The following is a 23065-nucleotide window of genomic DNA, read 5'->3' as shown; positions in this document are numbered from 1 at the left end:
TATTTAGTCAATCACTAATTGTGCAAGTTCTCCCACTTGAAAAGTGGCCTGTAATTGTCAACATGGCTAAACCTCAACCATGAGAGACAGAATGTGGAAAAAAAACAGAAAATCACATTGTTTGATTTTTAAAGAATTTATTTGCAAATCATGGTGGAAAATAAGTATTTGGTCGATACCAAAAGTTCATCTCAATACTTTGTTATGTACCCTTTGTTGGCAATAACGGAGGCCAAATGTTTTCTGTAACTCTTCACAAGCTTTTCACACGCTGTTGCTGGTATTTTGGCCCATTCCTCCATGCAGATCTCCTCTAGAGCAGTGATGTTTTGGGGCTGTCATGGTGCAACACAGACTTTCAACTCCCTCCTCAGCTCGTGGCGTCAAAATGATAACAAGAACGGGGAGCAAAAATCCCAGAACCACACGGGGGACCTAGTCAATGACCTACAGAGAGCTGGGACCACAGTAACAAAGGTTACTATCAGTAACACAATGCGCCGCCAGGGACTGAAATCCTACACTGCCAGATGTGTCCCCCTGCTGAAGAAAGTACACGTCCAGGCCCATTTGTGGCTCGCTAGAGAGCATTTGGATGATCCAGAAGAGGACTGGGAGAATGTGTTATGGTCAGATGAAACCAAAATAGAACTTTTTGGTAGAAACACAGGTTCTCTTGTTTGGAGGAAAAAGAATACTGAATTGCACCATACCCACTGTGAAGCATGGGGGTGGAAACATCATGCTTTGGGGGTGGAAACATCATGCTTTGGGGCTGTTTTTCTGCAAAGGGACCAGGACGACTGATCTGTATAAAGGAAAGAATGAATGGGGCCATGCATCGAGAGATTTTGAGTGAAAATCTCCTTCCATCAGCAAGGGCATTGAAGATGAGACGTGGCTGGGTCTTTCAGCATGACAATGATCCCAAACACACAGCCAGGGGAACAAAGGAGTGGCTTCATAAGAAGCATTTCAAGGTCCTGGAGTGGCCTAGCCAATCTCCAGGTCTCAACCCCATAGAAAATCCGTGGAGGGAGTTGAAAGTCCGTGTTGCCCAACGACAGCCCCAAAACTTCACTGCTCTAGAGGCGATCTGCATGGAGGAATGGGCCAAAATACCAGCAACAGTGTGTGAGAAGCTTGTGAAGAGTTACAGAAAACGTTTGGCCTCCATTATTGCTAACAAAGGGTACATAAGGTATTGAGATGAACTTTTGGTATAGACCAAATACTTATTTTCCACCATGATTTGCAAATAAGTTCTTTAAAAATCAAACGGTGATTTTCTGGGTTTTCTTCCCACATTCTCTCTCATGGTTGAGGTTTAACCATGTTGACAATTACAGGCCTCTCTAATATTTTCAAGCGAGAGAATTTGCACAATTAGTGGTTGACTAAAGACTTATTTGCCCCACTGTATAAAAACAAAACACTACATTCACTTACATCTTGGTCATCTCTTGGGGGCTAAGCACCCCTAATTCTTAAAAGCTAGTGATGCCCCTGATTAGCAATAACACATTAAGTTCATGCACGCATAGATCTGTATCGGTTTGGTATCAGTTTCGGATTTTTTAAATTAGACAATATCGGTATCAATATTTCGGTTATCTGTTTAAAAAGTCATTCTCGGACAGCTCTAAAAAGGATGAAGAGGGAAAAAAATGAACGTATCAAAGACTGCAGACTAATGAAGGCACATATACAGTCTCCAATTCTTAAATAAGGTTGCATTTAGTTCCTCAGTTTACGACATATTTCTGATTCCATGGCAACAGTATTAATGTTGAGAAAAGTGACTTGATAAAGGGATGTTTAAAAAAAAAAAAAAAATCCGTTGAAATTTTCTTGAGAGCTAGTAAATTTCGTTTTAAAATATGCTCATCATGTGATTATTCTTATCATTAATGGCTATGATGTTACATGATAGGGATTTCTTTGTGTCAATCGGAAACCATCAGTCAGAACGAACCAAATTCACGTGTGGAGTCCCTCAAGGGTCAATTCTTGGACCACTCTTATTTAACATCTATATGCTTCCGTTAGCTCAGATAATGGAACAGTATGACATCTCCTATCACGCCTATGCAGATGACACACAACTGTACATTTCTGTGTCCCCACATGATTATAGTCCCTTAGTCACCCTGAGCAAATGCATTCATCAAATCAATGAATGGATGTGCCAGAATTTTCTCCAGTTAAATGTGCAGAAGACAGAGGTGATCATTTTTGGGCCAAAAAAGGAAAGGTCAAAGATAAGCAGCCAACTTAGCACAATGTCACTTACAGCTACAAATCAAGTCAGAAACCTTGGCGTAATTATTGACTCAGACCTCAAATTTGATAGCCATTTAAAGTCCGTCACTAAATCCGCTTATTACCACCTAAAAAATATAACCAGAATTAAGGGGCTTCTGACTCAACAAGACATGGAAAAACTTATGCATGCATTCATTTTCAGCAGATTGGACTATTGCAACGGTATATTTACAGGTCTTGATAAAAAATCAGTCAGGAAGTTGCAGCTGGTACAGAATGCTGCAGCCAGAGTCCTCACAAATACAAGGAAGCTGGACCACATTACACCAGTTTTGAAATCGCTACACTGGCTTCCAGTAAGTCAAAGGATAGACTATAAAATACTACTACTCGTCTACAAAACACTTAATGGCCTTGGACTAAAATACATGCTTGACTTGTTAGAGTCCTATGAGACATCTAGACCCCTAAGGTCGTCTGGAACCGGTCTTCTGCATGTTCCAAGAACAAGAACCAAGCAGGGTGAGGCAGCATTTAGTTATTATGCTCCTCACCTCTGGAACAAGTTACCCGAACGTCTGAAGTATTCTCAAACTGTTAGCTCTTTTAAATCAGGGCTAAAAACGCTTTTGTTTAGCACTGCATATCTATAACTGTCTATATATTTCAATCTACCTGCTTTCTATTCCTCTTGTTTTTATCTCCATTGCTGGTTTCAATTATTATTATTTGTAGTAGTTTTTGTTTTATTTTTATTTTATTTATTTATTTTTATTCTGTGATTAAATGCGATCTTCTGTCTTCGTTTCTACGTTGTGTTGATTTAAATGTGATTTTTATGATCTTCATGTGATGTAAAGCACTTTGAATTGCCTTGTGTTGAATTGTGCTATATAAATAAATTTGCCTTGCCTTGCCTTGCCTACATTGTGAACATGATGTTGAAATGTGTCGAGCGAAAAAAAACTAAGCTTCATTGGATTTCCTTCACAAAAAAGAGTTTGGTGATGTGAAAGATGCCAGCGAAAGTGAGTCTTTGCAGTTGGCTAATGAAGCAGCGACTCGCTACTGTCCCAGGATGCACCTGTGGGTCTTTTTTGTCCTTTTTGACTGAATGCAAATAAAGTGGTCGAGTTTCATTTCTTTCAAATCACAAAGAGCTGGCGGGAAGACCCCAGATTTTTGCTTTAAGATGGGGGAATTATCACCGATTGAAAACTGGGAGGCATCCTATTTTAGGGAGACCATATTTTAAAAAAGAGGACACTCAGCCCGGCCTCAAGATACTTGAATTTTATTCGAAGTTGCTCAACTTACTTACTTACACGTTACTCAAAGATGCCTATATCACTTTAATATATTTAAAGTGTGCCCCCTCACTCTGGATGGAAAAATGCAGTTTGAAAAAAACTAAATAATAACTTATAAAAATATATATATGTACATATATACAGTGCCTTGCAAAAGTATTCGGCCCCCTTGAACCTTGCAACCTTTCGCCACATTTCAGGCTTCAAACATAAAGATATAAAATTTTAATTTTTTGTCAAGAATCAACAACGAGTGGGACACAATCGTGAAGTGGAACAAAATTTATTGGATAATTTAAACTTTTTTAACAAATAAAAAACTGAAAAGTGGGGCGTGCAATATTATTCGGCCCCCTTGCGTTAATATTTTGTAGCGCCACCTTTTGCTCCAATTACAGCTGCAAGTCGCTTGGGGTATGTTTCTATCAGTTTTGCACATCGAGAGACTGACATTCTTGCCCATTCTTCCTTGCAAAACAGCTCGAGCTCAGTGAGGTTGGATGGAGAGTGTTTGTGAACAGCAGTCTTCAGCTCTTTCCACAGATTCTCGATTGGATTCAGGTCTGGACTTTGACTTGGCCATTCTAACACCTGGATAAGTTTATTTTTGAACCATTCCATTGTAGATTTGGCTTTATGTTTTGGATCATTGTCCTGTTGGAAGATAAATCTCAGTCCCAGTCTCAGGTCTTGTGCAGATACCAACAGGTTTTCTTCCAGAATGTTCCTGTATTTGGCTGCATCCATCTTCCCGTCAATTTTAACCATCTTCCCTGTCCCTGCTGAAGAAAAGCAGGCCCAAACCATGATGCTGCCACCACCATGTTTGACAGTGAGGATGGTGTGTTCAGGGTGATGAGCTGTGTTCCTTTTACGCCAAACATATCGTTTTGCCTTGTGGCCAAAAAGTTAAATTTTGGTTCATCTGACCAGAGCTGAACTGACAAACTATTCAATCAGCATGTTTCCAAACGTAGCAGTTCAAAACTACGTTTCCCATAATGCCTAGCGCGGTTTAGCTTACTGATAGCTAGCTGAGGCAAAAATCAAACTTTGCTATGAAAGTTTACAATCATCGGCAGCCCGCCGATGCGACACCAAATGGGATTTTACAGTCAAAGCTCCGACAGAAGTCAACAGTTGCCATTATATACATATTTATCATTTACAAAAAAACAAAAAACAGGCATTGTGTCCAAATCGTCAACCCAGTAGATGGCGGTAATGCCTCATGATAGGGGTAAACTGCCAACAAAAGCAAGAAGAACTACTACTTCCCTCCATTCTAGTTGGAGCCATGTCAATTGCTGCCACCCAGCGGCCGGAGGGATTCTCTTCAAATTGGTCCCGTGAAAAATCATAGAAACCGGACATTTTTATGAATTGATTAAACCCGCCCGGACCACGAGGACACTACGTGAAAGTAGGACTTGTCCGGGCAAAAGAGGACGTTTGGTCACCCTATCCTATTTCAGTACCAATGACATCAATAGACGTTCTATCAAAAAAATTGGACATCCATTGCAGTCTATGGAGGCCAATGAGTTAACAAGGAATAATATTAGCACGTCAAAGGCTGTAAATAAGTGTTTAAGGAGCATACGACAGGAGAAAAAAAGTCTTAAATAGCATTATTATGTGAATTAGAATCATATTTTGAGACGATTTGACTATATACAACAATTTAGCAAAGCGCAGATGACGAGAAATTAGTCTTTTAATCTCCCGGTTAGCCACGCCTACCATTATAGGGCTCTAGCGTCCCCAACAGGTGGATGACGTCAGCGGAGTCACGATTTCATCTGATTTAGTCTGCAGCCCATTGAGGGAGAATTATTCAGAACGAGGAAAACGCGACCAAGAGAGCCTTCAAAATGTCATTGTTTCAGTCTCTCTACTCCAATATTTTTACAGGATATTCTTTTTATCCAAGTATTTTTTTCCCCAATAGCTAAATAAATGGCTTGAGAAGGACCAGTCAGGATATTCTTTTTATCCTAGTATTTTCCTTAGAGATGTCCCGATTGATCGGCATCCCGATTGATCGGGTCCGATCACGTCATTTTCAAAGTATCGGAATCGGCAAAAAAATATCGGACATGCCTTTTTTTAATATATATATATTTTTTAAATAAATTGTTTTCTAATTGTATTTAACGTTACAGACATAATGTGTTACACTCCTTCAGAGTGTTTAGTTTAAGCTTAAGGTAGGGTTATCAAATTTATCACGTTAGCGGCAAGAATTAATATTTTTTACATTTATCACGTTACAATATTTAACGCAGTGAACACATGCGCAGCACGACCCACTCACGCATTGTCGCGTTCAATCTATAATGGTGCCGTTTTACCCATACAGTATATAGAGCTAAAAGGCAGCGTAAAATGAATAGAGTGAATTTTTGAAGCCTTTTTTTAAATGGTTAAAGCCTTACAATCCCTCTCCCAACGATTAGGATAATCGTGGGAAGTAATGTGGGGAAGAAAGGTAGTAGTTGATCTTTTTCTTTACACCCTATGTTATTTCCCAACGCAGAGAAAATATATCAATTGGTACCACGACGCACAGTCATGGTTCCACTTCCCATCATGCATTTGGGCAGAAGTTCAATGGCTACAGTATCATTTACTGAAAGCTCAACAAATACACTAGATGGCAATATTTAGTCACAATATACAAAGTCACAAGTCTTTCTATCCGTGGATCCCTCTCACAGAAAGAATGTTAATAATGTAAATGCCATCTTGAGGATTTATTGTCATAATAAACAAATACAGTACTTATGTACTGTATGTTGAATGTATATATTCGTCCGAGTTTTATTCATTTTTTTCTTAATGCGTTGCCAAAATGTATATGATCGGGAAAAATTATCGGGAATGATTGGAATTGAATGGGGAGCAAAAAAAAAGGCAATCGGATCGGGAAATATCGGGATCGGCAGATACTCAAACTAAAACGATCGGATCGGGAGGAAAAAAACATGATCGGAACAACCCTAAATTTAATTGCTAAATAAATGGCATCGTCATGACAAATAACAGTTTTGTGCTAAATGGAATATGAAATAATAAAAATGCCCTTATTCAGGACAACATGGCAAAATTACTCCATAATGGTCAAAACTGTCGACTTCACCTTTACTGTCGCACCTCCCGAACGATATTTTATGACACCTAAATCGGACATATGTCATTTCCCTTCCCCGGCTTCGGAGAATGTAAACAAACCAAGAGGCGTGACAGCTAGCCGACATGCTAACCCGAACCGAGTGATGTTTCAAAGTCTTCGAAACGGAAAATCACACATAACCAGCCCAGAGCAATTTACAGTTCGTTCCCCGGAGGGGGGCGGCTGCAGTTGTTGTGCAGCTAACGTGCAGCTAATTTGCATGAGGAGAGCTTTTTATATGCCTATCAATGATTAAACGTAAGGAGTCCTTTATTTAAAGAAAGTTACTTTGTAATAACTGTATTCGTATTTGACATAATACAAAACAAGATGTTTACTCACTTCCTCGTAAGTCCAATGGTCCCACAGTCGTCGTCGGGCTTGTTTTGGCCAATATCCACGGTGAATGGGAACCTTTTGAAACTCCAAAAAGGCGCATACGCCTCTCCCTCATACAGAAGGATTTTTCTGCAGCCGTTTGGCTGGCGTGATGTGAAAAATAAACGTATTAATCCGCAAAATCAGCTGAATCCTTCGTCCTCATACACAACAGTACTGCTGTTTAGTGAAGAGGACGCCTTCACCCGTACACGTCACAGCGCCCTCCTCCTCAATGCAACACTGAAGCCGGAAGTCACTCATTTTCCTGGCGCGGGATTAAACAAAAAATAAATATAAATATAATATAAAATATATATATAAATAATATATATATAAATAAATATAGCGATCGCTTCCACACACATCCAAGCAGTCCATATCATTCAGGAGCATAAAATACCGCATGTATTATGAAACATAAACATGCTTTTTCGTGTCACATGTACTTTAAGGGACAAACAAGACACATGAAGGCCATTTTGACCTACTTGTCCAATGAAATAGACATGAAAATCAAGGCGACTAACTAAGGTAGAAATCAAAGGGTTTCTAATCTAATTGTCCATGTCTTCCAATAATATCCAATGGGGTTTTTACATTGTAATTGACATCTAACATTTAATATTCTCAACAAAAAAAAAAAACTCTTTTCTTTCCTTTTTTTTTTTTTTTTTGTGGTGAAACATTTGCCTCTATTCACGATAATGATCTCACGATCAGGCAATAAAGCATTTATTGATACATTGGTCAGGAAATCATAGTAGGATATTCAACAAAACAACTAATAAACAGAAAAACAGGCTATTTTCATCCTTATGCTGTGAATTGGCATGAGTTTATCAGTAGCAAGCATCCAGTGGTCACAATAAAATTAGCCATTATATGTTAAGTCCATGACCGCATATATCGGTATCGGTTTGATATCGCTATACGATTCTTGGAGTTGTATAATATTGGGATTACAGATATTGGTGAAAAAAATCATGATTGGACGATTCATTTTATATCAACTTTAGAGTGTTTTTTGCATCAAATAGAGAGCATATTTCAGTTTTTTAAATTGGCATTTATTATTCTAACGACATTAATATAGGTTTATGAACATTGTAATCATTTATAATTGTGTTTATATATATATATATATATATAGATATAAATATATATACAAATAATCACACACGTTGTCCACACTTGTACCAAATGTTAATACTGTGGCCTACCAGACTCAATAAGTGATGGCAATGATGAGGTGAAGTTAAATTACCAAAAGTAGTTAAGGGTTTAAGCAAAATAAAATGGATGCATAAAGCCTCCCCCGCTTTCTGCCCCCCGCCCTATAGAAATTACTTCCTCTTCGTTTCATTTAAAACCTGTGTGGCGGATCCAGAACAGCTTCACTGATGTTCAGCGACATCATGCTGGGGATTCTCTGCCTCCTCATCGCCTCGCTCTCTCGTGAGACCCTCTTTATCATTTCTCCTCCACCCGTTGGAGTCGGCTAACGGTTGTTGTTTTTGTCTGTTGACAGGTGGCGACGCGGCCAAGGTGCTGACCCTGACGCCGGGGGTTCTGACCGTTCCTGTAGGACGAGAGGTTGTTCTCAATTGCAACATTCAGAGGGATGATGGCACTATTGTCAGCTTTTATAGACAGTTTCCTGGAGATGCTCCTCAGTTAATTCTGTATCATCACCGTGCATGGTCCTCACCTAGCTTTGGATCAGGATTCTCCTCTAGCCAGTTCAATGCCAAAAAGTCCTCCAATGTGGATTTCCAATTCATCATTAAACAGGCAAAGGCAGAAGATTCTGCTAAGTATTATTGTAGCAACTGGGATAGCTCTGTTCGTGAAGCAGTATCACAGTGAAATACGCAGTGACAAAAACTGGCTCGTCTTACTTCTGCTTTTGTGTTGAGTACATGTTGGATTCTCCCCTGTGCAGAAGAAGCGATGCTACTTAGAATGATATTCAGGGATGCCGAAGTCATCTTTTTTGATGGGCCACATCATGTTTCTGGTTTCCTTCTGATGAGATGATGAGGTTGGCTGCTGAGTTTTGGAAGGATTTACCGAGGAGGCCGAAGTGCAGTAAAAAAAAAAATATTGTGCTTTCTCATATGACGATTGGCCAGGATTTTCCTCTTCAATGCATTGTTGTTTCTAATTGGCCGACCTGTTGCTTTTCCAAGGTTCTCCTTTGCGATGCTCCCCTGAGGGACTTTTCCATCACGGTGACCACTTGACAGACGTGTGGACGTTTAGCACCGCCACCGACGAGGAGTTAAATGACATTGGAGTGAATGTTGACATCTTGGATTAAAAGAAAATCTCTTAAAGAAGTCCAGCGCTAACGTTGAGGAGTCGCTTCAGTTTTTGTACGGCGGTCAGTACCAGTGTAACCACTGTGGTATTCAGCGGAGGAACAAAGCTGCTTGTGACAAGTAAGTACTTTGAATTCATCCTCAAATGTGTTAATTTGTGCATGTACCAATCTATAAATGTCTAATTGAATATATTTATTGATATATTGTTTTTTTCTGTTTTTGTTTTTTTTTTTGGGGTGGGGGCTTTTACATTTTTTAAACAAAACATTTTTAAAGCCCAAGAGTAAGTAATATATTTGTTTGTTAAGTCATGATCTTTGATATACAATTAATTTCTGTATAGTTACATTCTGCACTTTGGCTTTTTTTTTTTTTTTTTTTTTAATTAATATGTGTGAGTACCATCCTCGTAAATGATTGCAAATTTAGTAAATGCCATTTTCATTTTTATTTTTTGTTGTTGTTGTTCCACATTTTCTTTTCAATGTTTTTTTATCATGAAAATGTGTTCAGTTTGGTTAGCTTATGTATAAAAGATGACAGAATGCAGTATGAATTATTTAAATGCCAAAGTTTATTATTTCATGTTTTGAATATCATATGCATATATTCTTTAATGATAACTTCTTTAATGTTAGTCATGGGGGGTTTTGTTGTACATTTTTGTTGTATTTTAGTGAGGGACCTTTGTCGATACAGGTACAGTAAACAATATATTTAATTTTTATTTTTTTTGTCCCATATTTAGTTCAAGTTTATTTGTTTTCCATGTTTTACGATTTTTAATCATGACTAAATTTGTGTTAGTGGTTGCCTTTACTGTCTACATGATAAATAATGTCATGAATTATGATTTTATTCTTTCGTTTTTAATGACAAAGTATTTGAGATTCCTTTAAATAATGAATGGTGCACTTCTGCCCAAATGTAAACTATTAGGATGAAGACAACTTTTGAGAGTTCATGGGTTCTCAAACTGTAGGTCGGGGGCCAAAAATGTTTGTCGTAGTCATCATATAATATTATGCCACTATGTCATTACTATATTCATTTTACTGATTAATCTTTGTACTTCAGTCTTAGTGATGTAAACTAACGGATTTGATCCCTCCAGGCTCAGACGTGACTCCCCCCGTGGTGACTGTCTTCCCCCCGTCCAATGACGAGCTCCAGTCCAAAGAGGCCACGCTAGTCTGCGTGGCCACTCAGTCCATCCCGAACGCTGACGTCGCTTGGCTGGCTCGGGGCCGTCCGGCGCCGGGCGCCGTCGCCACCGGTCCTGCCACGCGAGAAACGAACGGCAACTACAAAATCAGCAGCTATCTCACCGTGCAGACGTCCGAATGGAACTCGGACATCCCTTACACTTGTAAGGTGTCTTTGGGCTCCCAGTCAGCTGAACAGACCATCAGCAAGTCCAAGTGTGCAACTTAGCAACACCACAACAATGTGTACGCATGTTTGTAGTGTTTTTTTCCCGCATTCTGCTTTAATTTCACTTGACTCAATATTCTTCAATAAAAAATATGCCATCAGTTTTTGGACTGAGTATGTTCAGATTTGAGCTCATTTTCTTTGAAGAGTTTTCAAATACGTGAAATGACGTACAATTATTTTGTTCTAAATACAGTTTTGTGTGTGTTCAGTTCAGTTCCCTAAAATGACGCAACACACTGTATTAAAAATGATGAATACGGGTATGACAATATATATGGGAAATAAAAGTATTTTTTATTAACGTTAACATTCATTAACGTTCTAAAAATGTTTGTTGCTTCATTCATTAGTGATTGATTGATTTTTTTTTTTTTTTTTTAATTTTGAGCAGTTATATAAGAAATACAAAAAGAGAAAAAAAATGATATTAGTAAATAAGGAAAAAAAACAACTATAACAAAATATATGGCTGAAAACTCAGACGACAGAAAAAGCAGTTTCTGCTCTTGCACCCTTCTGTAAAATAAACTGTATTTTCAGCTAAAACAACTATTGTGTTTGATAGAACAACATTTCTAGATGCTGCAATAGCAGATTCATGGCGCATTAAGGCCCTGAACTATTTTTACTTTGTCCATTTTACCCTGGAAACTCCCGTTTACAGACGTCGCGCAACCGCTTTTGTTTCAACCCAGCCATAAAAACAAGGTGAGTAATTATATTCATTATTCAAAATGTCGGTCATTTTTAGCTTCGAATCATTAATCGATGTCTAATAATATTTAAAAAGAAAAAAAAAAAATGACTTTAAAAAATGATTCACTCGCATATTTTAAACTTTTAAACAAATTACGTCACAATGAAAAATTTGCGTCTGTATAAAAAGTCACAGAGATCGACCTTATAACTAGGGCTGCAGCTATCAAATATTTTAGCAATCGAGTAATCGACTGAAAATTCTATCGATTAATCGAGTAATCGGATCAAACAAATATATTTTTAGGTGAAGAGCAATTATAAATATACATGAGAAAACAAGACATTTCATCTAATCTTGAACCATTTTCAGTCAATCAATGTCTTTATTTTCGATGTACATTGTTGAAAACAGCCAACAATTGCATCTCAGATGTAACTAGAATTAAAAAAAGACTACTTCACTGCTTTCACTCAAAAAACCTTGAGATCTAATTGAAAAAAAAAAAAAAAATATATATATATATATATATATATATATATATATATATATATATATATATATATATATATATATATATATATATACAGTAACAGTGCCTTGCAAAAGTATTCGGCCCCCTTGAATCTTGCAACCGTTCGCCACATTTCAGGCTTCAAACATAAAGATATGAAATTTAATTTTTTTGTCAAGAATCAACAACAAGTGGGACACAATCGTGAAGTGGAACAACATTTATTGGATAATTTAAACTTTTTTAACAAATAAAAAACTGAAAAGTGGGGCGTGCAATATTATTCGGCCCCTTTACTTTCAGTGCAGCAAACTCACTCCAGAAGTTCAGTGATGATCTCTGAATGATCCAATGTTGCCCTAAATGACCGATGATGATAAATAGAATCCACCTGTGTGTAATCAAGTCTCCGTATAAATGCATCTGCTCTGTGATAGTCACAGGGTTCTGTTTAAAGTGCAGAGGGCATTATGAAAACCAAGGAACACACCAGGCAGGTTCGAGATACTGTTGTGGAGAAGTTTAAAGCCAGATTTGGATACAAAAAGATTTCCCAAGCTTTAAACATCTCAAGGAGCACTGTGCAAGCCATCATATTGAAATGGAAGGAGCATCAGACCACTGCAAATCTACCAAGACCCGGCCGTCCTTCCAAACTTTCTTCTCAAACAAGGAGAAAACTGATCAGAGATGCAGCCAAGAGGCCCCTGATCACTCTGGATGAACTGCAGAGATCTACAGCTGAGGTGGGAGAGTCTGTCCATAGGACAACAATCAGTCGTACACTGCACAAATCTGGCCTTTATGGAAGAGTGGCAAGAAGAAAGCCATTTCTCAAAGATATCCATAAAAAGTCTCGTTTAAAGTTTGCCACAAGCCACCTGGGAGACACACCAAACATGTGGAAGAAGGTGCTCTGGTCAGATGAAACCAAAATTGAACTTTTTGGCCACAATGCAAAACGATATGTTTGGCGTAAAAGCAACACAGCTCATCACCCTGAACACACCATCCCCACTGTCAAACATGGTGGTGGCAGCATCATGGTTTGGGCCTGCTTTTCTTCAGCAGGGACAGGGAAGATGGTTAAAATTGACGGGAAGATGGATGCAGCCAAATACAGGAACATTCTGGAAGAAAACCTGTTGGTATCTGCACAAGACCTGAGACTGGGACAGAGATTTATCTTCCAAGAGGACAATGATCCAAAACATAAAGCCAAATCTACAATGGAATGGTTCAAAAATAAACGTATCCAGGTGTTAGAATGGCCAAGTCAAAGTCCAGACCTGAATCCAATCGAGAATCTGTGGAAAGAGCCGAAGACTGCTGTTCACAAACACTCTCCATCCAACCTCACTGAGCTCGAGCTGCTTTGCAAGGAAGAATGGGCAAGAATGTCAGTCTCTCGATGTGCAAAACTGATAGAAACATACCCCAAGCGACTTGCAGCTGTAATTGGAGCAAAAGGTGGCGCTACAAAGTATTAACGCAAGGGGGCTGAATAATATTGCACGCCCCACTTTTCACTTTTTTATTTGTTAAAAAAGTTTAAATTATCCAATAAATTTTGTTCCACTTCACAATTGTGTCCCACTTGTTGTTGATTCTTGACAAAAAATTAAAATTTTATGTCTTTATGTTTGAAGCCTGAAATGTGGCGAAAGGTTGCAAGGTTCAAGGGGGCCGAATACTTTTGCAAGGCACTGTATATATATACCTAAAAATGCAGTTATGCTTGATAACACACATCACTTAAAAGTTAGGATTTTTTTCCCTACGTTTTTCAATTGAATTTCTATTTGTGTCAAGCCATTTTTAAGTTCTAGTTAAGTTTTAAGTTAGTCTAAACTGTAAGTCCTGATAGGATTTTTAGTTTTTGCAGTGTTCAAAATAAATGTATGATACAGGCTGTATTGGAGCACACTAGGAACCAGTGCTACTTGGTGTTTTATCCAGCAATGACTACTGAGCTAAAATTGATAGTTAGCATTATTGAGTTTTCATTTTACAACCTCATCACTCCACAGCATTATGTTATGTTAAAGCCTGTATGTAAGACACGTTAGCCACGCATTGACAGTGGTCATAATTAATAGAAACCTAGCCCTCCGCAGGGCTAACGTTTCGTTAGCTAGTGACTGTAACGTTAATCTTATTTATGAGTGCTTAGCGCTCTTTATTAGCGCTTAGCGCTCTACTGCTTTAAGATGGCGGCTGTTTACTAATGCTGCCGAGTCTGTCATTGCGCATCTAGTTCAACATACATGTGATCTCTATGAGACTCATCAGACGCTACCTGCTACCAACGTAGCATCGTCCGGGCTAGTATCTGGCAACGTCGGCGTCGTTTGTAGCGGCTGTCGGCTGCAGTAATTTTTTTTTTTTTTTTTTTTTTGCTTCTTCCTCTACGCACGTGACATCAGCGTGTTGTCCCGCATTAAAAGTAGTCCGGGCAAAACGTGATGCTTAGAGCTGTCAAAATAAAATAAACGATTACTCGAGGTGAATAAAATTACTCGGATCAGTTTTTAAACTCGAGTTACTCGAGTTGCTCGAGTATTCGTTTTAGCTCTACTTATAACTATCACTTAATGGTGTTTTTTCGTTACTGTTGCACTTTCCCCAATATTTTATATGATAAATAATTGATCCAAACAAAGAACGCCACAAAGGCGAGATTGTTGAAATTTTGAATTTAAAAAAATAATAATAACGCAAACACACACAGAAGGGCTTGCTAAAATTTGTTTAAATATATTGTTCTACGTAAATCAGCCAAGGTAGCCCCCCACATTTTTACCACACCAAATCTGGCCCCCTTTGCAAAAAGTTTGGACACCCCTGTTTCACTGATGATCCGTAGACAAGGCCAGCTTCTTTCACGTGTTACCAGCTAAATATTATTAAAAAAAATAATGATGGTGGAAGAAATAAACATCTTGAATTTGAAACTGTATGCTGTCGGCGATTAGCCTCACAATGATCTTAATTGTGGTTGTCAGCCCAAAACCCTCTAAATATATATTTACATTTTTTTTAAATGCATCTTCCCAGATATAAAATGACTACAACATAATCTGTGGTGATCGTTTGGTGCCCAGTTTTCTCGTGGAATTGCAGCAGTCCATCTCACTCTCCTCTCCGGATCTCTCGGAATACGGTAGAACTTCAAGTCTCTCCGTCTATCTTCTCTGTTACTGCAACCAACCGCCACACACGCCTTCACCATTTTGATTATTAATGTTAACGAGTAGAAAAACACGCCATAATAGGAGGAATTTACGTAGCGGTAATGCGTAAACACGACGAGCTGACAGACAATATGGCGCGGAGGCGTGGTTGTGACGTCATGTGAGTGGGGTCTATTGAGTCTGGCCACCATTAAGCGGATAAAATTTCCAGGGCGGAGCAAGCCACCGCAAACAGACAGTGGAGTGGACCAATCAGCGACGGGCGGGATGAGGGACTTGCGCGCAGAAGTAAACATACGAGGAGAGAGGAGTTTATTCAACATGGCTAGCGTGAGACAGACTGTTGTGAATGACTTGTGTCAATGTGTTTTTGGTCATTTAAAACTGATTTTACTGTGGATTGGAACATATTTTCGGCTCTCCCGTTCGCCATCTGTGTTGTTGTGGAGACAACTTCCGACGCGGAAGAGTGACGTAGCTCATTAAGGACACGTCACGCAAATAAACGAATCTGATTTGTCGATTGATTTTGTACTTGCTCGAGAGGCCGATAATGGCCTGGGTCCCAGACAATACTCTCAGTGTTTGAAAAACACGGAGAGAACAGTCTGGCCGTGCCAGGCAAAATAAAATCCCCCCAAAATCCGGCTGTGGCTATCCTCAGCAGTGTCGTGACACTCAGTATAACATGCTACATGGAGTTTTGGGATTGAAACAAGGTAAGTACGCGATAGTATCCCGATAAAATCATGGCGTCTTTAAATATGCTCTTGCGTGCTCTCACCTCCACTTAGGGTTTTGCTATAAATATTGCTATATAAATATATAAAATATATAATATATAAATATTGCTAAATATTTGATTTTTTAAAAAATGCCCTCCTGTTCAAAATTTTGTTTCCCCCAGAAAATTTAGATTTTAAGCTTTCCAATGATGTATCACACATGCATATCGGACCATTTTGAAATTTGGCCAAATTGGGGTTCTCAGAGAGGAACTTCACATCGCCTGAGTGTTTTCCGCCATAGGCTATATATAAATAAAACGCTACATTCATTTACATCTTGGTCAACTCCTGGGTGCTAAGCCCCCCTAATTCTTAAAAGCTAGTGACGCCCCTGATTAGCAATAACACATTAAGTTCATGACCGTATATATCGGTATCGGTTTGGTATCGGCATCGGGTTTTTGGAGTTAGTCAATATCGGGATGTCGGTTATCGGTGTAAAAAGTCATTCTCGGACAGCTCTAATATAAAGATGAAGAGAAAAAAAATGAATATGTTAAAGTCAGTGCAGACTAATGTACGCACATATACAGTCCCCAATTCTTGAATAAAGTCGCATTTAGTTCCTCTTGAAAAAGGGGTCCTCAGTTTACGACATATTTCTGATTCCATGGCGACAGTATTAATGTTGAGAAACGTGACTTGATAAAGGGAGATGTTTAAAAAAAAAAAATCCGTTGAAATCCGTTTTCTTGAGGGCTAGTAAATGTCGCTTTAAAATAAGCATGTCATGTGATTATTCTTATCATTCATGGCCATGATGCTACATGTGAATATGATGTTGAAATCTATAGAGGGAAAAAAACAAAGTTTCACTGGATTTCAATCTCCAAAAAAAAAAAAAAAAGGTGAGGTGATGTGGAAAGACGACAGCGAAAGCGAGTCTTTGCGCTCGGCTAACGAAGCGGCGACTCGCTACTGTCCCAGGATGCACCTGTGGGCCTTTTTTCTCCTTTTTCACTGCATGCAAATAAAGCGGGTGAGTTTCAGTTCTTTCAAATCACACAGAGCTGGCGGGAAGACCCCAGATTTTTGCTTTAAGATGGGGAATTATAACCGATTGAAAACTGGGAGGCATCATATTTCAGTACCAATGACATCAATAGATGTCCTGTCAAAAAAATTGGACATCCATTGCTGTCTATAGAGGCCAATGAGTTAACAAGGAATATTAGCATGTCAAAGGCAGTAAATAACTGTTTAAGGGACAAACAAGACACACGAAGGCCATTTTTACCAACTTGTCCAATGATATAGCCATGAAAATCAAGGAGACTAACTAAGGTAGAAATCAAAGGGTTTCTAACCTAATTGTCCATGAACAATCTTCCAAGAACATCCAATGGGGTTTTTACATTGTAATTGACATCTAACATTTAATATACTTTGTGTAATATACGTGAAACATTTGCCTCTATTCACGATAATGATCTCATGATTTGGCAATACAGCATTTATCGATACATTGTTCAAGAAATCATAGTACGATATTCAACGAAACAATTAAAAAACAAAAAAACAAGCTCTTTTCATCCTACTGCTGTGAATTGGAATGAGCTTATCACTAGCAAGCATCCAGTGGGACACCACAATGCAATATGCCATTACAGTATACAGTATGTTAAGTCCACGACCGCATATTTCGGTATCGGTTTGATATCGGTATCGAATTTTTGGAGTTGGACATTGGTTAAAAAGTAATTATTGGACAACTCTACAAATCATTTTATATCAACTTTTTTGTTGTTGTTGCATTATATTGAGAGTATATTATAGTTTTTTAAATTGCCATGTCATTAATGTAGGTTTATGAATATTGTAATCATTTACAATTGTGTTTATTCATACATATATGGTGGAAAACACTGGTGAAGTTCCGCTTTGAGACCCCCAAATTGGTTACATTTCAAAATTGTCCTATATGCATGTGTCACACATAATTGGAAAGCTTAAAATCTCAATTTTCTGGGGGAAGAAAATTTTTGAAGAGGAGGGAATTTCAAAAAAAAAATATATTTTTTTTTAAACAGCAAAACCTTAACTAGCGGTGAGAGCATAATTAAAGACACCATAATTTTAACAAGATATTATCGCGTAATTACCTCTTTTCGATCCAAAAACTCTATGTAGCATTTATCACTGAGTGTCAACTTTTGCAGGGGTGAAAGTGGGCTAGAACGGTCAGGAACACAGTTCCGTTATAGGATTCAGGGCCAGAACGCAGTTCCGGTATAAGATTCAGGGCCGGAATACTGTTCCGGCACACAGTGCTTTGATTCCGAAAATATGACGGTAACTGTCAAAACGGTACGTAAAAAAAAAAATGCTAAGCTGCCACACATGCATTTCATCTCCAAGAAGAAAAGAATCTATCAACATCAGATTTACATACTCAAGTGTTGACAACAATTTAGTGAAGAAATAGTCCAATTTCCACCTATCCTTGAATCGTCGGCCGTCGCAGTCAACTTTCCTCTTTTTGTTGATTGTCGCCATTTTAGAAAATTGGAAGTAAAGGGTAACACGGGGTAATGTTGCTTAGAGTGCTGCTGCCTTTTAGTGGGTCAATAAAGAGCAGCATTTAGTGTGTAAGCTACTTCATATGCTGTTAGCAGTACTGCTGACCATTTTATTAAGTCTGCGTGCAGGCCAGACGTTATCGATTTTATGACAGAGGCTGGGGGCTGGATGACGGGCCGCATTTGGACTTTGGACATGTCTGACCTAAATTATTGGGGAAAATGCGACAGTAACGAAAAAAATACAATTAAGCGATAGTTCTGACTTTTTTAGAGACGCCAATTTTATCATTGCGACGTTATTTGTTTAAAAGTTTAAAATATGCGAGTGAATAATTTTTTTCAGTCGTTTTTATTTTTTATTTTTTTAACTGAATATTAGACATCAATTCATGATTCTAAGCTAAAAATGACAGAAATATGATTACTTACCTTCTTTTTATTGCTAGGTTGAAACAAAAGCGGTTGCGTGACGTCCGCAAACAGGGGTTTCCAGGGTAAAACGGACGAATTAAAAATAGTCTGGGGGCTTTTTGCGCCATGAATCTGCTATGGAAGCATATAGACATGTTGTTCTATCAAACACAACAGTTCTTTTGGCTTAAGATACAGCAGTTTATTTTAAAGAGGGGTCCAAGAGCAGAAACTGCTTTTTCAGCCTTGTCTGTATTTTCCGCCACAGATTTTTTTGATTAGATACAATAATACAATACAATAATCACACACATGTTGGCCACACTTGTACTGTACAAATGTTAATACTGTGGCCTACCAGACTCAAGAAGTGATGTCAACGTATGTGGACGCCACGTCTTAATGAGGTGAAGTTAAATTACCAAAAGTAGTTAAGGGTTTAAGCAATATAAAATGGATGTCTAAAGCCTCCCCCGCTTTCCACCCCCCTTCAGAAAGTACTTCCTCTCTGTCTCATTTAAAAGCTATGGGGCACATCCAGAACTGCTTCACTGATGTTCAGCGACACCATGCTGGGGATTCTCTGCCTTCTCATCGCTGCGCTTACTCGTGAGACCCTCTTTGTCATTTCTCCTCCACGTGATGGAGTCGGCTAATGGTGGTTGTTTTTGTCTGTTGACAGGTGGTGACGCGGCCAAGTTGCTGACCCTGACTCCGGCGGTTCGGACTGTTCCTGTAGGAGAAGAGGTGGTTCTCCATTGCAACATTCAGAGGGATGATCGCTCTATTGTCGGCTTTTATAGACAGTTTCCTGGAGATGCTCCTCAGTTAATTCTGTATCATCACCGTGCATGGTCCTCACCTCGCTTTGGATCAGGATTCTCCTCTCGCCAGTTCGATGCCCTTAAGTCCTCCAATGTGGATTTCCGATTCATCATTAAACAGGCAAAGGCAGAAGATTCTGCTGAGTATTATTGTGGCAACTGGGATAGCTCTGTTAATGAAGCAGTATCACAGTGAAATACGCAGTGACAAAAACTGGCTTGTCTTACTTCTGCTTTTGTGTTGAGTACATGTTGGATTCTCCCCTGTGCAGAAGAAGCGATGCTACTTAGAATGATATTCAGGGGTGTCGAAGTCATCTTTTTTGACGGGCCACATCATATTCCTGGTTTCCTTCAGATGAGATGATGAGGTTGGCTGCTGAATTTTGGAAGGATTTACTGAGGAGGCCGAAGTGCAGTAAAAAAAAAAAAAAAAAAAAGTGCTTTCTCATATGACGACTGGCCAGGGTTTTCCTCTTCAATGCATTGTTGTTTCTAATTGGCCGACCTGTTGCTTTTCCAAGGTTCTCCTTTGCAATGATCCTCTGAGGGACTTTTCCATCACGGTGACCACTTGACAGACATGTGGACGTTCAGCACCACCACCGACGAGGAGTTAAAAGGCACAGGAGTGAATGTTGACATCTTGGATTAAAAGAAAATGTCTTGAAGAAGTCCAGCGCTAACATTGAGGAGTGGCGTCAGTTTTTGTACGGCGGTCAGCACCAGTGTAATCACTGTGGTATTCAGCGGAGGAACAAAGCTGCTTGTGAAAAGTAAGTATTTTGAATTCATCATCAAATGCGGTACATTTATGCAAGTACAAATCTATAGATGTCTAATTGAATATATTTATTGATTTTTTTTTTTTTTTTTTTTGGGAAGGGGGCTTTTACATTTTTTAAACAAAACATTTTTAAAGCCCAAGGGTAAGTAATATATTTGTTTGTTAAGTCATAATCTTTGATATACAATTAATTTCTGTATAGTTACATTTTGCGCTTTGGCTTTTTTTTTTTAAATTAATATGTGTGAGTACCATCCTCGTAAATGATTGCAAATTTAGTAAATGCCATTTTCATTTTTATTTGTTGTTGTTGTTGTTCTGCATTTTCTTTTCAACATTTTTTTATCATGAAAATGTGTTAAGTTTGGTTAGCTTGTGTATAAAAGATGACAGAATGCAATATGAATTATTTAAATGCCAAAGTTTTCTATTATTTCATGTTTTTAATATCTTATGCATATATACTTTTATGATAACTTCTTTCATGATAGTCGTGGGCGGTTTTGTTGTACATTTTTGTTGTATTTTAGTGAGGGACCTTTGTCGATACAGGTACAGTAAACAATTTTTTTTTTTTTTTGGTCCCATATGTAGTTCGAGTTTATTTGTTTTCCATGTTTTACGATTTTTAATCATGACTAAATTTGTGTTCGTGGTTGCCTTTACTGTCTACATGATAAATTATGTCATGAATTATGATTTTATTCTTTTGTTTTTTAATGACAAAGTAGTTGAGATTCCTTTAAATAATGAATGGTGCACTTCTGCCCAAATGTAAACTATTAGGATGAAGACAACTTTTGAGAGTTCATGGGTTCTCAAACTGTAGGTCGGGGGCCAAAAATGTTTGTCGTAGTCATCATATAACATTATGCCACTATGTCATTACTATATAAATTTGACTGGTTAATCTTTATACTTCAGTCTTGGTGATGTAAACTAACAGATCCGATCCCTCCAGGCTCAGACGTGACTCCCCCCGTGGTGACTGTCTTCCCCCCGTCCAATGACGAGCTCCAGTCCAAAGAGGCCACGCTAGTCTGCGTGGCCACTCAGTCCATCCCGAACGCTGACGTCACTTGGCTGGTTCGGGGCCGTCCAGTGACAGGCGCCGTCGCCACCGGTCCTGCCACACGAGAAACGAACGGCAACTACAAAATCAGCAGCTATCTGACCGTGCAGACGTCGGAATGGAACTCAGACATCCCGTACACTTGTAAGGTGTCTTTGGGCTCCCAGTCTGCTGAAAACACCATCAACAAGTCCAAGTGTGCAACTTAGCAACACAACAACAATGATGTGTATGCATGCTTGTTTTCTTATGCATTCTGTTTTGATCTTACTAAAACGAATGAACATTCTTCAATAAAAAATTATATAAATATCATCAGTTTTGCACTATTCAGTGCAGCGCTATTATTTTTTCCATAATACGGTTTTGAGTATGTTCTGAACACATCAGGTTAAAAATGAATACGGGTGTGACAATATATATGGGAAATACTACACATACATATGAATATTAAAATACTTTTATTTCCCCATTAAAATTCTAAAAGTGTTTGTTGCTTAATTCATGATTAAGTGATTGATTTTTTTTTCTTCTTCGAGCAGTTAAATAAGAAATACAACAACAAGAGAAGAAAATAATAGTAGTAAATAGGAAAATAATAGGACAATTACAACAAAATAATGGGTGTACAAATTGAAATGGGTGGGAAGAAGCCAAGGTTTTTTTTCTTTGTTTTTTTTTTTTTTTTGGTACCACCCCGTTTTCAGTCCTTAAAATTTTAAGGGGGGCAAGGTCACTTTTCAATATCATCATCATCGCCACCATCATCATGACTACTGCCATCACTACCACTGCCACCATCAGAATATTGAGCGTACATTCAAGAGTCAAGGTATTTATAATAACAAATTGACGGGTGCTCATGGTGACAACCATTTTTATAAAGGCGTAACTTATTCATGATTTATGTTTTTTGTGGACCTGCTGCCTGAGGGAGGCAACCCCAAGTCAACATTAACAGCCATTACTAAATGTCCTAACTGTGCTTTGAAAGACAAGATTTGGGAGCTTGCGTCAAAGGGAATTGATAATGTTTAAAATTGTGCTTTATCAAGGGTTAAATGTAAGAGTAAGTACAAAATTATGAGTATTTTTTGGGGGTAGGGTCATTGAAATCTTAAATTTTATTCAACATTATCATCCGCTCTATTGCAGAGTGGATAGTAATGCATTACATTTTATCCATTACATTTACTTGAGTAAATTTTTAAGAAAAAATTGTTAAGAAGAAACGCTACTCCTACTCCGTTACTTTGGGCTACACAAGAGTAGTTACATTTTTCCTTTTTATTCCCCATATTGACTTTGTTTTTGCCAAAGAGGCCAACAGTGGCTGTCTCAGTTTCACCAATGAGACATCACAA

At 38.4% G+C, this 23065-nt stretch overlaps 2 protein-coding genes across 4 annotated transcripts; both read left to right on the top strand.

Annotated features, from left to right (window-relative positions):
* The first annotated feature begins 8495 nt into the window (after window positions 1-8495).
* Window positions 8496-11161, top strand: LOC130931892 (immunoglobulin lambda-1 light chain-like). Of its 2 annotated transcripts, none has more exons than XR_009067322.1 (4): window positions 8496-8586; window positions 8660-8724; window positions 9321-9572; window positions 10570-10696. XR_009067322.1 is itself a non-coding variant. In XM_057861088.1 (4 exons), the coding sequence occupies exons 1-4, from the start codon at window positions 8532-8534 to the stop codon at window positions 10887-10889; spliced, it is 735 nt and encodes a 244-aa protein (XP_057717071.1). In that variant the 5' UTR covers window positions 8501-8531; the 3' UTR covers window positions 10890-11161. The 2 variants fall into 2 exon arrangements, 1 of the variants encoding a protein (XP_057717071.1); XM_057861088.1 differs by having other exon boundaries at window positions 8501-8586; window positions 8660-8989; window positions 9543-9572; window positions 10570-11161.
* Window positions 11162-19584: 8423 nt separating this feature from the next.
* LOC130931893 (immunoglobulin lambda-1 light chain-like) lies at window positions 19585-22103 on the top strand. Of its 2 annotated transcripts, XM_057861089.1 has the most exons (4): window positions 19585-19627; window positions 19701-20030; window positions 20589-20618; window positions 21591-22103. In XM_057861089.1, the coding sequence occupies exons 1-4, from the start codon at window positions 19588-19590 to the stop codon at window positions 21908-21910; spliced, it is 720 nt and encodes a 239-aa protein (XP_057717072.1). In that variant the 5' UTR covers window positions 19585-19587; the 3' UTR covers window positions 21911-22103. The 2 variants fall into 2 exon arrangements, 1 of the variants encoding a protein (XP_057717072.1); XR_009067323.1 differs by lacking the exons at window positions 19585-19627; window positions 19701-20030 and adding an exon at window positions 20037-20213 and having other exon boundaries at window positions 20367-20618; window positions 21591-21717.
* Window positions 22104-23065: the final 962 nt, after the last annotated feature.

This window comes from Corythoichthys intestinalis, chromosome 16 (genome assembly GCF_030265065.1).
Source record: "Corythoichthys intestinalis isolate RoL2023-P3 chromosome 16, ASM3026506v1, whole genome shotgun sequence".
In the NCBI taxonomy this organism is placed as follows: Eukaryota; Metazoa; Chordata; class Actinopteri; order Syngnathiformes; family Syngnathidae; genus Corythoichthys; species Corythoichthys intestinalis.
Note: the sequence above shows the minus strand (reverse complement) of the source record. Positions and strands in the feature narration are given on the sequence as shown.